The sequence below is a fragment of the Podarcis melisellensis genome (genome assembly GCF_964234715.1).
Source record: "Podarcis melisellensis genome assembly, chromosome: 16".
NCBI classification, from domain to species: domain Eukaryota; kingdom Metazoa; phylum Chordata; class Lepidosauria; order Squamata; family Lacertidae; genus Podarcis; species Podarcis melisellensis.
In genome coordinates this window covers 25,765,828-25,783,091 of record NC_138533.1, presented here as the reverse complement: position 1 = coordinate 25,783,091, position 17,264 = coordinate 25,765,828, and the positions used below count along the sequence as shown (strand labels likewise).

At 48.9% G+C, this 17,264-nt stretch overlaps 1 protein-coding gene across 5 annotated transcripts in view; it reads left to right on the top strand.

The window, feature by feature from the left end:
• MSI1 (musashi RNA binding protein 1) overlaps positions 1-16,440 on the top strand; it is a 55,336-nt gene extending 38,896 nt beyond the window's left edge. For 2 of the 5 annotated variants that reach the window (XM_081892507.1, XM_081892506.1), the window contains exons 7-15: positions 5,029-5,077; positions 6,997-7,079; positions 7,896-8,013; positions 8,845-8,925; positions 10,049-10,105; positions 12,840-12,908; positions 13,033-13,205; positions 14,454-14,519; positions 15,693-16,440. In XM_081892507.1, coding sequence (XP_081748633.1) covers positions 5,029-5,077; positions 6,997-7,079; positions 7,896-8,013; positions 8,845-8,925; positions 10,049-10,105; positions 12,840-12,908; positions 13,033-13,205; positions 14,454-14,495 — 672 coding nt within the window. In that variant the 3' untranslated portion in view covers positions 14,496-14,519; positions 15,693-16,440. The remainder of the gene's footprint in view (positions 1-5,028; positions 5,078-6,996; positions 7,080-7,895; positions 8,014-8,844; positions 8,926-10,048; positions 10,106-12,839; positions 12,909-13,032; positions 13,206-14,453; positions 14,520-15,692) is intronic. The other 3 variants (XM_081892508.1, XM_081892509.1, XM_081892510.1) reach the window with 3 other exon arrangements.
• Positions 16,441-17,264: the final 824 nt, after the last annotated feature.

The window sequence follows — 17,264 nt, the reverse complement described above, 5'->3', positions numbered from 1 at the left end:
TGGGGTTTTCTTAAAACTAGCCTTCCTGTGAATAAAAAACCAGAGAAGTGTATTTCTGTGGCGGTTCAGTTCCTCAGCCTTTGCACTGGAACACAGGGCCCTTTTCTCATCATTATCAAGAACTAACAAATTTTATGTCCTTAATTCAGGGTCCTTTGGTTCTGCAGAGTCTTTCTCCTTTAGGGGTTGAATTGTTCCTTCTCTGCTGTTTTATGTGGTCTTCCCAGCCTCCAGATCATGTTTTTTAATACAGGAAGACAGTGGTTTTTTAGTTTGGTCCTAAGGAGGATGCCTTTTTCAAAGGCAGAGTTTCCTTTCTACAGTGTTCTTGCCTCTTGTCTTGGGCTTGTTCTTTTAGGGTGTCATTTTGCCACCTGAGCAAAGAAGAATTTTAATGAGTCCCCAGGAAATCAAATAGGTGATAGTGATGATGATGATGATGATGATGATGATACCACCATATGTGAAGGAGAACCTCTTCCTCCAGAACAGGACTGAGACCACAAAGCTGTTGGGTGACTAAATGTGCACAGTGTTGTGTAGTGGTTAGAGTGTCTGGCTAGACCAGGGTTCATATCCTCCCACTCAGCTATGAAGTTCACTGGGTGACCCTGGGCCACCCACACACTTTCTGGCTGACCTACCTCACAGGGTTGTTGTGAGGACAAAATATTGGGGGCATGGAGGGAGAGCCCGGTATGCCACCTTGAACTCTTCTGGAGAGGGCCCCCCCAGCCTTGGCAGAATGCCCCGGTGGCACTGGAACCGGGAGGGTTTTGCCCCTGTCCTCAGCACATGTTCATGCCTGCTACCTCGGGGTTAATCAGGCCGGAACAGCAAGTGCCCTGTGCTCTATCCCTCTGCCAGACGCTTCTACTCGAGACGCCCGCTGGTAAAGTGGATAATCTCCTTTTCTCTCTTGCCCTGCTTTCTTTGCCCAGCGCACGTCAATCTTGAAACCCTTGCAACGTTGACTGCCAGGCTTGCCAATTGACAGCGGCCCTGACCCTGAACACAGAAAGCCCATTGTGAGCACCTTCTCCCTCTCTCCACCCCCCCACCTCCTTCATCCTGGCCTGCTGACGTTATGGAAGGGCAGTTTCTGTGTCCTCCTGTGACACAAGGTAGACAAGGAAGCGGGGCACAGTTAGCAATCCCAGCGAGACCCTCCTCAACTTCCTTAGCCTCCTCCCACAGGGATGGAGTCAGGCTTCTGGTCTCAGGCCAACTGAAGGGGCCAGCAAGCTAGTTTTCAGGAATAGGCCCAAGGGTGCCGACTATACAACTGCCACACTCTGGTGCCTTGGTTCCTGATTCCAGGCTTTCGCCTCCGCGACAGACCTGCTCTTTTGCAGAATCATGGCACATTTCAGAAGAAGCATGTGGACCGTTTGGCCACCGAACACTCTGAAAATAGGGCAGATATGGTGATTATTGCCGAGGGATAATTCATTAATAGTTACTTGCTTGGATAGCAAACTTGAGTGGGTCAGTGCATGTCAGTTTGGAAACAGAACTGGGCTATCCATTTCCAGATAACTTCAATTGGACCTCCAGGTAGGGCTGGGAAATGTCCCTGACTTGAAACCCTGGAGAGCCACTGCTGGTCGGTGTAGACCAGGGGTAGCCAGCTGTGGTGGTCTCCAGATGTGGTTGTACTATAACTCCCATTAGTCCCAGCCAGCTTGGCCAGAACATCTGGAGGTCACCACATAGGCTACTCCTGCTGTAGACAACACTGGGCTAGATAGACCAATGGTCTGACTCGGTATAAGGTAACTTCCAGCAGTAGAGCACCTGCTTTTCATGCAGAACGTCCTGGTTTCGATTCCCAGCATCTCCAGGTAAGGGCTAGGAGAGACCTGAAAACCTGCCATGCCACTGCTGGCCAGTGTAGAGAATATTGAGCTAGAATGGATGGATGACCTGACTTATTAAAAGGTCCTATGTTTCTGCTTAAAATAAGGTCAATGGTTTCTACATAAATGTAGAGGGCTGCTTTGGCTTGCAGAAGGGATATCGGCTTTAATTTTTTTTTTTTTTTAAAGAGAGATTTAAAAAGCAAATGACAACCACCCAAAATGGCCCAGCAAGAACCTGTGAGCTTTCAGGAAATAAATGGAATGTAAGGGTTACTTGCAAGTGTCAGCTTGGGTGGGAGGGAATAAGCGGAAGTGGGGGGGGGAAGGGTTGGAAGAAGGAATTAGCCTTCTCAAGATCCTAACAGATTATAGTAAGCATCCTGGATTGGGGAGGGGTGGGAGGGATTAGGGTGGTGAGAGATGTGTGCTGTGAGGTTAATAATACATATTTTTTTAAAAACAAACAAACAAGCAAACCTCATCCTCCCCTGTGCTGTACAGGGCTGTTTCAGGAAGAAAGACAAGGGGAATATGTATATTTTCCCTTTTCTCACACTGCAGAACCTTCCTGGCTGTGTAGATACCTGCCTTGAATGTGTGATAGAAATGGTCAGTAAAAAATGCAGGAAGCAAATATCTTAGGGGTTTGGGGTGGCATTATTAATAATAATGAATGTATGAACAATTGAGGTACAAAATAAAAATAGAAGGAAAAAAGTTACAAAACAATTATTTGTTATTATTTATTGAATTTACTGTGTCTCTCACCCTTCCTTACACTCTAGAAACAATTGCAATTAAATCCATCTAAAAGCAATTCAGTTATTCAATTGATATTGTGTCTTTCCTCCCAAAGGAGCCCAGGGTGGCATGCATAATAATTTGTTTAAGCATTCTGAAAACAGTTAAAGATGATAATGAAGGAGAAAGGGTCACCACACTGGGAGGGCATTCCACAATTGGGGAGCCACCATAGAAAAGGCCCCGTCATGGGTCAGCGCCAACCACCAGTAAGGCCTTGCCTGCTGGCAGTAGGATCTGAGATGGTTGGTACTGGGGAATGCACTCTTTAAGGTTTTTATATGCTGATATTAACATCTTGAATTTAGCCCTGTAGCTCAGTGGCCACCTCTACAAATTTTAAATAATACAATAAAACCATTTATACACGTGTGCAATTAATATTCCATAAATGGCTGGATCACATCTGGGAGAAAGCCTTATTCAACAGAAGCGTCTTCCATAGGCGTCATTTGGGAATAATCCTCACATCTCACATTGATGTAGAGTCTGAGGGGGACAGTTACTTGTCTAAGTTAGTGGTGTGATCATGGACTGGACTACAACTGCCTGGACTACAACTGCCATCATCCTTGACCTTTGGTTGTTGTGGCTGATGGGAGTTGGAATCCAACAACATCTGGAGGCCACCTCTGCTTGAGCTCTGAACTGAGGCCACCCTAACTCATAGCTCTGGTTTCTTTGTTACCTGACGAAAAGATCCTCTACAGTCTGCTTACTACAGTGTACTTGTAACAGCATAGACATGCTGGGCTTCCATCCTCTCCAGCCAAGTAGGGAACCACTTGCTTTCCTGGATTTTTAATCCAAATTGTGTTAGAATTCTCCTTGCCTCTTTGGAATGGCATTACAGATGAGCAGCTTACTAAGTGATTACATTTCCAAGTGGCATGTTAGCACTTGATAAACCATCATCCGTGTATAACCAGAGTCTCTGGCCTGGAGGATTTTTCTGGATGCAGTCATAATGTTAGCAGTCTATAGGCTCAGTGGCAGAGCATCCGATTTGCATGCAGAAGGTCTCAAGTTTAATCTCTAGGTAGGGCCAGGAGAGACATCCCTTCCGAAAACCAGTATTGGAAACTCAAATATATATGCTAGGCGCCAAATGGCTTCTTAAACCACAGCTACGGTTGCCAAAACAGAATGTCCAGTTGCCATTCTGGGGGCAAGACTGCTCTAATGTCTTATTTTTCAAATGATGAACTGACAGTGATTGATTCTTGGTTAAACATCTGGCTCGTTCAGATGACAATCTTGAGCTAGGTTAAGAGCTTTGAAAACTTAAAGAAGAAAAGTCGCTTGATCCAGGGACAGTCTACGTATATATTGGCCTATTCCAACCTCTTGTTCTTAATGGTGTCTGCTCCTGCTCAGGCTGCACAGAAGAAGCATTTTGGTTCCAGAAACTCGTTCCGACTGTGCAGATAAAATATAATTGATAGAATTCTACAGGATGGGGTCTGAGGATGTGAAAACAGTCCAGATCCAATGATCTCCCAGGCATGCACCTCCAGATGGTGGAGATGTCAGGCATCATCCTGGTGCCCAGGCATCTTCCCTTGGTTGCAAGTGGTCAATAGCCAGGTGCAAAATGCGTCTGGCACCTGGCTAATTTCAATCACTGCCTGAACCCCTGGAGAACTGCTGCCAGTGTATGTAAACAATACTGAACTAGACAGACAAATGGTCTGATTTCTGCCTAAAGGAGCTTTCTAGGTTACTATGGTTTTATTTGTTTGTTTGTTGAATGATTGATGGCCATTTAGGGCAGTTCCACTTCTTTGGGATTTGGGTGACCAATGTCAATATCCAGAAGTGCCCAGCAAAGGGGCTGGTCTGCCTAAGATTCGGGCAGGATGGGGGCGAAAGGCATGGGCAGCACAGGCTGTCCCAGGACCCATCTCAAGACACCTGGGCACTTGTGGTGGGAATCCTACAGGTGCCTCTCTCCCTTTAAAGAGACAGTGAAACAGCTTTGGCACTTGGCTGCCCTTTCGTAGCACCCCAAACCTAGATACAGTGGTACCTCTGGTTGTGAACGGGATCTGTTCCGGAGGCCTGTTCGCAACATGAAAAGAGCGCAACCTGAAGCACCGTATCTGCGGAGGTGCGCAGCGCGAGTGGCGAAACCCGGAAGTAACCCTTTCCGGTACTTCCGGGTCGCCACGGGATGTAACCTGAAAGAACGTAACAAGAAGCAAACGTAACAGGACGTATGACTGTACCTGGATCCAGCTACCTTGCTTTGCCTGACGATAGGCAGAGAAGACCTAAGGCTTTGGGGGATTAAGGCTGGAAACTGTTCCCTTCCGAGCCCAAACTCAATTCCACTCCCCCCCCACCCAATCTTTCTCTCTTGCAGGTGGACGACGCAATGCTCATGTTTGACAAGACCACGAACAGGCACCGAGGTGAGGCCCTGTATTTTGAGGAGCCATGCTCTGGGGTGTTTGATGGGAACCCAGGCACCACTTGCGACTGCCTCCGCCCTCCTGCCCTGCCCCACCCTGCTTGCAGCTCCTTCCCACCCCCTTCCCTCCAGCCTCTTCCTTCCAGATCCACTTTCCTTCGTCAGCCGTGTCCTTTTACCCGACGCGTCCCCTCTCAGCACAGAGGGCTTTTTGTCTGCCTGCTTCCTGTGCCGTGTAACTCTTTGCCGGCGGGGGCAGCCTCTTCCCCTTCCCCTCCCTGGTCACCTACGTGGCTCCATCTGTCTGTGTGTCTTACCTTGTCCTGAGTAATTTGAGCCCCCGGGGAAGCTGACACGAAAGCCAGGAGGCTGCCTCTCCTCCTTTGCCGCAGCACGGGGGGGTTGGGGCTGCGGCGGCGGCTGCTCCCACTCCTAGGTCACCTTTTCCCAGAGCCTCCCTTGGGGAGTTTGGTTACAGAGCGGGGAGCCTTCTGCAGGCTGCTGGCAGACCACCACTCTCCTGCGTGGTGGTGGGTGGGTGTTGTGCTGTCCAAGGCAAGGCTCGTCCTCTGGGTTGAAGACGACTGATGTTACCCAGCCCGCCCCGCAGCCCCTAGATGCCTGACTCCTTTGGGAATCAAGAATAGGCCATCCCTGCTTTCATCTTTCACATTTTGTTCCCAAACTGTTTCAACCAACCAGCCTCTTGGTTCCATAAACTCATCTCCATTGCCCCTTCCCTTACCCTGCAAAGAGCGTTGTTCAGAATAACTGTTTGCACAACTCACTAAGGAATATAACAGCACAATGAAATTCAAAACAGAAACAGTTGATTGCACATTTATTCAGAATACAATAAAAACCATTTAGTTTAATGAATTCAGGAAAATGGGTGGACTTGAGCCAGTGATACTAAGTTTTCAAAGTCCGATGGTCATTTACATCCCATGCCACCCTCTTGCCTGCTTGGCACTCCTCTGGGTAATCCACTGCCCCCATTGGGAACCACTGGTCTAGAATGCTGCTTGCTTTCCCTGATGTGGGACTCCGCTACAAAATGATTTAAAATAATAAGTTTTTGTTGGTGTTTTCACGCTGCCTCAGCAGAGAGATAAAGGGGAGTTGCTTGTTTATTTAAAAACACATGTGCACACACACACACACACACACACACACACACTGCCTCATATTCACCCTACCTGAAGGGGTTGCCAACTTCCCAGTCACTTCCAGTGCCTGTGACTTTTTAAACACGTTACCGTGCGATGTGGTCCTTCCCTCTTAGTGCTGTAAAGGCTTTTTTTGCCTGCTGGCTTCAGCAGATCAAACTGCTTATGGAGACCCAAGTGCAGACTTAAGCAAGTCCCCCATTGCCCCGCAGTTCCTCAGTCAAGTGACAACATTAAGCCTACCTGTAGAAATACTTTGGCTTTCTGCATGTGGCAAGGTTGAAAGCTATGTTTTGCACAGGAAGCAAATTAATTCCTTTCCCCCCAACCTGCCTGCCTTGCATTCACACATGTGGTGAAATCTGGTGGGGTAGCTTTTGAAAACCTGGTGCCCTCCAGAGGCTTTAGAATACACCTCCCATCAGTTCCTGACAGCTGATGGGAGTTATAGCCCAAGTCCAAAGCAGTAGTAGTACTCCTGAATACCAGCCGCTGGAAACAGCAGGTGGTTGAGAGTGCTCTTGAGTCCTGCTAGAGAGCTTCCCCATTAAGGCATCTGGGTGGCCACCGTGAGAATTGGACTGGATGGGCTACTGGCCTGATCCAGCAGGTTTCTTTGTATGTTGTGTTTGTGTCTTGACATTCTGACAGGACCTGAGCAGGGTAGGATCCTGGCCTGGCCTTCATTCTGCCATAGAATGTGATTCTGCAGCATCTCGACCAGGCCACAACTGCTTTATTTCTCTTTCAGGTTTTGGATTTGTCACATTCGAAAGTGAAGACATTGTGGAGAAAGTCTGCGAGATCCACTTCCATGAGATCAACAACAAAATGGTTAGGAGGAGGCAGTTTGGGTTGTGGATTCTGCAATGTGTGTGTATACGAAGTGTTAGATGGGTCTCCCTTCCTATTGCACAGCACAGCCACCTGTCTGTGATCTATGTGGCCAGTGATTCCTAGTGTTGTCAACTATACATGCACTGGGAAATCTTGACTAGATTGGAGTTGCTGAGTTTTTTATTATTTTATTCTGGCAGGATTTACATGCCTTTAAAAGTTGCATGACAGGTGGTAATTCAACAGGTGCAGCCCCCACCACCCAAATATGGGGATGCAATGAAGGGGAACACTCCACCCATTGTGTTTCTGTCAGTTGCACCACTTTTGAAGAGCCACAGGAGCCTTGTAAGGAGGAAGGAGGAGGAGGAAGTGGCAATGGGGTTCCACATTTAATAGGGGACGAGGTGGAAATGAGCAGGAAGAATCCAAGCAGGAAATGCTGCGTGCAAAGAACTGTTGGATCTAAACTAGTTTAGGGCAAACTTTTTTTAAAGTTGTCGTGATGGGAAACCAGCCTTTTGTGGCTTAGAAAGGAGACATAAAAAGAAAATAATGGAGCCGTCTTTGCCCTTTAAAAGTTTTGGACGGCAATTCAAATCGGCCACAAAGTTGGGGAATGGTTTTGCGGGCATGGTTATGGAAGGGAGGGGGGATGCAGCAATTTTTACAGGGCTGGGCTTGAAGAAAGCTCTTCTGCTTGCAAATCTGACACCGGGGTTGTGAAGTGAGGGCTTGCTCTGCAAGCTGACATATCCTACATGGTTAGGGGGGCTGCCAAACAAGCTGTCTCCTTTCTGTGTCCCATGCCAGGTGGAATGTAAAAAAGCTCAGCCAAAGGAAGTGATGTCCCCCACTGGCTCTGCAAGAGGGCGGTCCCGGGTGATGCCTTACGGAATGGACGCCTTCATGCTCGGGATTGGCATGTTGGGTAAGGACGGCAAAGGAGCTCTCTTCAACTGCCTGCGCCCCCTTACTCTTTCTCTCTGCCCTTATTGCTCTGCAGCAGACAGCCTGTGTTAAGACCTGTGCCGAGCTGTGTAAGGATCAGCTCTCTGATGTCAGAGGTCTTGTGATGGGGGTAATACATTTGGGCGGGCGGGCATTTGTCATCCTACACTGCCCTCTTCTGGCAGAATGGGCCCACTGCCGATAATTCCAGTGCTAGAGCAGAGTTTCCCCATGAAGGAGGTACACCTTCTCCTACAGATTAAAATTTGACACACACATTGCTCTTGCACATGAAGAGCATTCCTTCTGCATGGTGCAAAAGTCAGAACTGCACACACTGTTTCCTGTTTAAAGGAGGTGAGGTGCTGCCAGAGCACTTAAATCATGCAGAGGTGCAGCACGGAGATTCGCTCCACTTGAAGGTGTTTCGAACACAGCACAGGATCCTTTAATGACTGGACTAAGTAAACATGTGCCAAAATATTCTGTTCTTCTTGTCTTAATTTTTTCACAAGTGCTGTTTTGCCATAATTATGTTGTGCCGACTTGTCAGAGAAGCAGTCACTTAAGTTCTTCCAGTGTCTCATTATTGTGAGCCTGGCTGCTAGTAGAGGACAACTTACTAAAGGTTTGAACTGTAAGTGAATATTGTCTCCCATAAAAAGATTGAGGAGAGCGAGATTTGGACATTTAGAAGATCCCTTCTGTTGCCTCTCATGAATGAGGGATTCCGGAGGGTGAATCTGGTGTGTGTGTGTGCCTTGCTGTGAAATAATCTAACTTTTCTCAATGCTTTTGTCTCTGAGAACAGGTTACCCAGGTTTTCAGGCTGCCACCTACACCAGCCGAAGTTACACGGGCATTGCGCCTGGCTACACTTACCAGTTCCCTGGTACGTCTCTCTCCCTTTTCTCAGTTGTTGTGCCTTTGGGCTAAGGGTGGGCTCCCCAGTGACCCCAAAATTCATCCCTACAATCCCGGCGGGTGGTGGAGGATGGATGACAGACCACAGTCCCAGAGTCCTGTTGCAGCCCATGAGGACCTTCAGCCCTTGGAACTCTACCCTAGCCACACACCCTCTCCCTAGTCCTTGAGACTCTGATAAGGCTTCATTCTCGTCTGGATGGAGATAGAGGGGATCCATGCGAGTGTGTGTAGAAACTAGCCTACGGCACAAAGATAAAATTCACACTTGTTGCCTCGCCCACTTTTGCCTCTGGCCCCACCCACCAGCAACATGTGGCCACCCCCCCCCCCCGGCAGGTTGCCCAGCTGGGAATGTGGCCCTTGGGCTGAAAAGGGGATTCGCCGCCACTTCTCTAAACTTTTGTCAATTGTCTCTACTCAAGAAGGAAGTGAGAGAAACCTTTGAGGTTTTAATAGGAGCAGGACGCTGATGTTGTGGTTCCCTCCTTGGTCCCCTTCTCCCTGGAAACTTGTTAGTCCTAGAAAGGGCAGCTTGCAAGCCTCTCTCTCTCTCTCTCTTAATCTGTTTTTCTAAGCCCCTCCTTCCCTCCCCGCTTCTGATCCTCAACACCTGCCTCAAACCCCCTCCCAGAGTTGCCGCCTTCCTGAAAACTGGAACACAGAGCCCTCAACCGCACCATCTAAAAGCTGGATATTAATTGAGACTCTCAATCAAAAATCTAATGGGCTCCAAACCTAAAGGAATGAAAAATAATTTGTTACTTCAGTTTGGGGGGGCGGATCACAAGAAGCCTGCGAGGCAGGTCACTGCTGCTGTTTGCATAGAGGGAAAATCCTTTGTTTAGGCGGTCATACTGAGCCAGGGCATCTGGTGCCAGTTTTTAAAGCAGCGATGGGTCTTTTCTCACCTGCTCCCTACTCTATCAAGTCCAGGCAGCAACTCTGAGGATTGGCCTCACCCAGAATATTTGTGCTTTCTGCTGTTGCGCCTCTTCTCTCCCCCACCCCTTCCGCTCTGTTTGCTGGATCCTCTCTTTCGGGGACGGAACTGACCGCATTTCCTAAGTTGTCTTGCCTTTCGTTTTTAGAATTCCGGGTAGAGAGGACCCCCCTCCCGAGTGCCCCAGTCCTCCCTGAGCTGACAGGTCAGTCCCACTGATTTCCTAAACCTTGCAAAAAGCTGGAAGGGTGGGGTGGGGGCACAGAGATTTGGGTGGCTCCAGCCCAGTTACCGCCTTGCAGCTTGTTTTGGGGGAGCGGCCGGGCGGGAGGTTGGTAATGACCCTTGTTTCCTTTTCCATCTGCGTGAAAATTCAGGCTCTTGCGTTGTTCTGCAACAGCTCCACGTTCAGGGAAATGCGTTTGATGTTACATCCTTACTTGAAGGGCTCAGCCATTTAACACCACCGATAAGGCACCCACCCACACAACCCTTTTGCTCTTTCTCTCGGCGCTTTTTCACCAAGCCTCACTCTGCAAAGCATAAGAGAGACACCGCTGGTCAGAATGAATGTTGCTGGTCTGCGTGGACCGAGGAGAAAAGGGGTCGCCTTTTACCAAGTGTGGGGGCCTTCAGCCCTCCCTGTGTTGGCTGAGGACTCTGACTCCCATCAACCCCAGCAGTCAGCATGGCCAAAGGGAGCTGTAGGCCCGGAATTTCCCCTTCCTCTGTCTTCTACCAAGGCAACTTCACATGTTCGTGGGCAGTTTGGAAATCCCTGTTCTGCTCCAAATTCTGGTTCCTCCTCCTAGAACTGTGAACTACTTAGCTACACTTCCTGCATTGCAGGGGGTTGGACTAGATGACCCTCGGGTCCCTTCCAGCTGATTCTGCTGCATTGTTCCTTACTCTTTGCCCCGCTGAGAAAACAGCCATGCCAATGCTGGAACGGCACAGCACTGTTTCCCCCTATTTTTCTGGAGATGGAATGGGGTGGATTTTTTTTGGGGTGCTCCTCCCCTGCACCCACTGTTCACAAGGGAGCAGAGGGCACCTTCTCCCCACCCTCCTCCTCCTCCTCTCCCTCCTCTTCCTCCTCTCTGAGTCTAATGCCTCCCGCCGCTTCCTTCCCATGGCCCTTCCGCCCTTTGGCCTGGCCTCGCACTTGCATTTCAGGGCGCACCCCCTGCCCCCCGCTGCCATTTCCCCAAAGCTTTGTAGAAGCTGCCACGTGTGTCTCCTGCCCGGGCAGCGCTCTGCTGTTCCTCTCTCTTCCTGAGCTAATGGACTGACAGGCCCGTCTCATCCTCCGTAACATCCCCTCACTCGCCACACTTCCCTCTCTTTCTTCTGAGGTTTGGAGCTTCAGGGGTGGGGGAGACCTTAGCCTGCTTCAGGCCACAGCTTTCCAAGGTAACTTGTTATAAGCACCCAAAGACCCTGCAGCACAGGCATTTGGATACCATAGGTAATAATAATAATACAGTCATACCTCTTGTTACGTTCGCTTCAGGTTACGTCTTTTCAGGTTGTGTCCCGCGGCGACCCAGAAGTACCGGAAAGGGTTAATTCCGGGTTTCGGCACTCGCACATGCGCAGACGCTCAAAATGGCGTCACGCACATGTGCAGAAGCGGCGAATTGTGACGCACACAGACATGGGTTGCGTTCTGCTCATGTTGCGAACCGGGCTCCGGAACGGATCCCGTTCCCAACCAGAGGTACCACTGTAATAATAATAATAATAATAATAATAATAATAATAATAATAATAATAAAGCCTTTCCCCGGGCTTAAAATCTTGCTGCTTCTGACCTATTTTATTTTCTTAACGTGGGTATCAAAAAGCTTTATTCCATTGTGGAACCCTCCCCGAGGTGGTGTCTGTGTGGTTCTCAGGTGGTCATCCGTACAGTCCAGCCTGACCTGAGCCAGACCTACTTAGCTTCGTCAAGTTGGTGGCCTCCTGTGCCTTCAGACGACGGCCACAGTCTGGAGCTGACAGGATGCTGAATCCAACCACGCTGGCTATCCCAGGTAGACCACAGTTCAAGGTCACATCCACACCATAAAGAGCTATGATACCATGGCCTCCCTCCTGCAAAGAATTCTGGGAGCCATGGTTCGTTAAGAGTGCTGAGAGTGGTTAGAAGACCACACCCATTCCCCTCCCAGAGCCGCTACCCCCTAAGTGGTTTAACAATCAATCCCTTTTCCCAGGGAACTCTGGGAACGGCAGCTCTGTGAGGGGGCTGGGGGGTCTACTGACCAGTGCTTTTTCCCTAGAAAAATAGAAGCCACGAAGCTGTTACAGTAAGTGCCACATTTTTAAAATTACAACAAAAGAAGTGCCGGTACTGCCTGCCCCTGAGTAGCTCCTGGGAAAACACTACTCCTAACCACTCTCAGCACCCTTAACGAACCACAGCTCCCAGAATTCTTTGGGGGAAGCCATGCCTGCTTAGAGTTCTTTAAATATATGCTGTGGCTGGGACCTTGGAACTGCTGTCTGCCTGGTGCAGGGAGAGCCAGCGTGGTTGGAACTCTGCCTCTTGCCAGCCCCAGCCAATATGACCCAATGGACTACAACTCCCATCATCCCTTGACCAACATTGCACCATGTTGACTATCTCTGATGTAATTAAACAGTGAAGTGGGAGGAAACCTATGAAAGCTTCTGAAGCCAGCAGAAGGCAGCTTGTCCTCCACCATCCCTGAGATCTAAGAAGAGGCATTATTCCCTGAATGGAAGGAAATTCTACTTCTCAGAGAGCAGGGAATACCAGTGACTCCAACTCCCATCAGCAGGCGAGGGTCACCGCCTCCCCCATCCCTGGCTCATGGGCACTGGGTGTTCTTCAGATTCATCAGCCACCCACGCCTTCACCACCCCTGCGGGGAAGCCCAGGCCTGCTCTGATGTCTCTCCCTTTCCTTCCAGCCATCCCTCTCACTGCGTATGGACCCATGGCGGCAGCGGCAGCGGCGGCGGCTGTAGTGCGAGGGACAGGTAACTGCCGTGCTCCCTGGGGGGTGGCCACCTTGCTGGCTTTGGGGAAGCTCTCTATTTGTTCTGGGTGAGGGGTGGGGCGGGGGGACATGGGGGCCTTCATTTTGGCATCTTCACTGGCTAGTCCTGCTTCCTCCTGTAGGGTCCACCCCGAGCCGCACCGGTGGATTCCTGGGCACCACCAGCCCCGGGCCAATGGCGGAGCTTTACGGAGCAGCCAATCAGGATTCAGGAGTCAGCAGCTACATCAGCGCAGCAAGTCCCGCCCCGAGCACTGGCTTTGGCCACAGCCTAGGGGTGAGTGATCAGCAGGAGGGTCCCATGGGGTGGAGCACGGAGCTCTCTAAAAAGCAGCCTCCCCCAGCCTGGTGCCCTATGGATTTTTGGACTACAACTCCCATCAGCTCCAGCCAACACAGCCATTTTGGACTGAAGCTCCTGTTGTAGCTGTAGTCCAGAATATCTGGAGGGCACCAGTTTGGGGATGGCTGAATTAAAGGATGTGAAGGGCTAAGCAAGACCCAACAGAGCCACTGCCAGACAGGAAAGGCAGGCTAGTGACTTAGTAGCATAACATTCATTTATGTTTGTTTTTTAAAGAAATGTCGGGACTTCTTTAGCTTTGCCTAAAGTCATATATGCTTCTGTAACAATCATAATTATTGAATACTGCTAAAGCATGTAGCATTCTTTTTTAAAAAAGCACTGTGCATATATTAAATTATGAGACTGTCCCTGCCTTCCAGGCTCGCAATTTAATAGGTACAGCATGTAAGGAAATAGGAATGCAGAGGGAAGAGGAAAGCAAGCGTTAGAACAGCTGCTTTTTCACTGGCCGGTGGATGGGGCCAAGTTGGTCTCCCCATTGCTATGATTATCTTCTTAGGAGGCAGTATGTGCAGCCCTGCCAGTGGCGCTTTCTGATGACAAAGGCTAGAGTGCTCTGCGCTTCAATTCTGCAGCACCAGATAACTCAGTTGGGTCATTTGATGTATTTATAAAATTTATATGCTGCATGATTGCAAAACAAAAAACCCTGAAAAAACCACACTCAAGGCGGTTTACAAAAAAGAACTCTTTTTTTTTTTCAGTATTTTACCCCCTTAAGGAGCCATTTTTTGTCAGTCGTGTTATGAATTATGTGTGTACAATAAAAATAAATCATTTTTTAATTTAAAAAACAACAGCCCCAGATTAAAATTTTCATCAACATTCTATGTATCTGGATAGGCCTTTCCTTAGCAAAAACATTTTTAGCAAGCACCAAAAAGAGTACAAAATGAGGCACCTGCCTGCTGGATGTCAATAGGCAGGGAGTTCCAAAGTGCTGGCACACTGAAAGTTCCATTACTTACAAATGTGGAACGAGAATTTTGTGGCACCTCTAACAGTTCCAGTTCTGCAGATTGAAGCAGTCAAGACAGCACATCTTGCAGGTTAACCTGATATAGTACACACCCACACCCACCCACAAAATATGGTACATTGTGAGTGTTTAAAGCTCTGCAGATAATGTCCAATCAATGTCATGTCATTGTTTTGAAGGGACCTTTGATTGCAACAGCGTTTACTAATGGTTACCACTGAAGCTGAGGACCAAGGAAGGAGGAGGTAAGATGGCCGATGGGGACTTGGCTTCCACAGTGTGCTGTTCATAGGTCTGTCCTTGAAGACAGTTTTAGAACTCTTAGTTGAAGTGTAGGGTGAAGTGGCCATAGTCCAAGATATTAGAGGGGATGCCTCCTCCCATAGATACCTATCTGTGCTTCGAAGTCAAGTGGTAAGACCTGGGATGGTTCTCTGCATCTTCTGGCTTTAACAGAGGATTGGGCAAATTCATGCTTTCAGCAGCTAATAGCTGTGATGGCTGTGCTCTGCCTCCGTAGTTTGAGGCAGCAATGCTCCTGAATCCCAGTTGCTGGAAACTACTGTGTGTGTGAGAGAGAGATGCTTTAGCACTTGTGTCCTCCTTGTGGGGCTCTCACAGCCATCTGGTTGGCCACTATGAAAACAGGAGGTTGGACTGCATGAGCCATTGGCAGACTCTTCTTATGTTCAGAGCCTGTTTCCTCTTTTCTACATGAGGGGAAAGGCACGCCCATTTTCTTGACACAGTTGCTTGGGTGCATGAGAAAAAGTCCATCCATTTGTCTCTTGTGGGATGTTCCCATTGTGGAGTCTACTATTATGTTGGGCATCAATTCTTTAGCTGTGATTCCTGCATTGCAGGGGGTTGGACCAGATTAGCTTTGGGAGTGCCTTTCAGCTCTACGCGAGTGGCGCTGTGGTCTAAACCACTGAGTCTCTTGGGCTTGCCAACCGGAAGATTGGCGGTTCAAATCCCCGCAACAGAGTGAGCTCTCGTTGCTCTGTCCCAGCTGCTGCCAACCTAGCAGTTTGAAAGCACACCAGTGCAAGTAGATAAATAGGTACTCCTGTGGCGGGAAGGTAAATGGCGTTTCCGTGCACTCTGGCTTACGTCACAGTGTCCCGTTGCGCCAGATGCGGTTTAGTCATGCTGGCCACATGACCTGGAAAGCTGTCTGTGGACAAACACCAGCTCCCTTGGCCTGAAAGCGAGATGAGCGCCGCAACCTCAGAGTCGCCTTTGATTGGATTTAACTGTCCAGGGATCCTTTACCTTTACCTTTTTACCCTTGTACGATTCTACAAGAAGGTGTGCCTACACACTCTTGAGACAGCTGTGAATGCAAAATTCTGGGGAGGCTAACCTTGCATGATCATTCCATAATTTCCATCTCCCCACACCCTTTGTTCTTGCAGATTCCCCAGTGAGCAAACCAAGGACAAGCGACCTGGAGGATCCGGCAACACTTGAGGGATGAGCCAAGATTTCATTTTTAGTAAATAAAACTGCACACTCGGGCTGTTTTCTGGGCTTCTCCCGGCCTGCCCTGATCTCTCCATTGACCAGATCTTGAGCACTGGATTTGAACGCAAGGAGATCTTGTCTCCTCTTCTTACTAATAACCGCTGACCGTTTACACTTCTCCCCAAACCCTCCACCCCGACAATTCTTCTTTTATTTATTTTGTTAGCTTGTTAGCTTTTATTTTTTAATCTTTTTGGGGGGGGGAGGGGAGGGAGAGAGGGGTGCTGGGGAAGGAGGACAGAGGAGGTGTGAAGTCAGTCCTCTCATTGTCATTGTTTTTTCGTTGTTGTGGTTCTTTTTGCTCTTTTGCAGAGCCTCTCAGAAGAACCGTTTTATGAATTTGGATTTTATTTTATTTTTTGTGATTGTGAGTAGGGGGTAGCTTTTATTGAGGAATATTTTTATTTGGCTTTGAAATCTTTTTGTTTTGTTTTGTTTTTAGATATATATTATATAAATATATATTTGGGGGGGCGGGCAGGGCAGGAGGAAGGGACAGGACTCGGTCATGAGAAAGCAAAAGGTTATATTGGAAAGGACGCATTGCGATGTCAAGTGAAGGCAGTTCCGAAGGGTAGGCAGAGAGCAGGGAGATGCATCGGGCAGATTCTCTTTCTCTCGATCTCTCTCTTTTTTTGTGTGTAAAAAAAGAAACCTTTTCTTTCTATCGAGGTGAGGCTTTGAGAAACGTGCCGAATTAGCAGAAGGCAATTGCTATGGAACGAATAATGAACTGTATATTTTGCTAAGTGGACTAAGAAGAAGAAGAAAACACTATTCCTGATGACTGAATTCCCCCCTCCCCTCCTTTCCCCTCCCCTAGATTTTAGGTTTCTGTGGGTTTTTATTATTGTTATTTTGTTCTCCGCCCCCTTCCCTTCGATCTTTCCTGTATCATATGTAAATATTGCAGGGCGGTCTTCGGCCTTGTTGTGCACCAAGCAAACTCTGGGTTTATTAAGCTTCCTTTCTTTTTCCTCTTCTCATTCTGGGCCTCTTGATGCCGAAAACGTGAGCAATACTCTCTCCAGTTGGACCGTGACGAACCTCTTTTCCCTCCCCCTTTTTTATACCTTTTACTGTATAAGATTTTAAGACCTCTGGGAGTCTGGTTGGGTAGGGAGCAGGAGGAGGAGGAGGGCGCTTGGGGGTGTTGGGGGGGACGGGGGGAGGGCGGGTTTGGAAAGAGTTGGGTGAGAGCTACTTGCATCATCTGGTGCGGAGGGGGGGCTGCTGTGTTGCTGAGTGGCTTGCGCCAGGCTCAGCATGCGGGCGTCGTGCCCCCCCCCCAGTGACGGTGCCAGCGCCCGCTTTAGAAAAGGGCTTCTTCAGCCACCACTGCTGGTCTCTGTTGACGCTTTGGGTGGATGTAACTCTCCCAATATTTACTGCTTCCTGCCAAGAGGGTGGGCAATAGCTTGCCGGGAGGGCGGGGGTGTCGAGGGCATCTGTTGGCCCCCCCC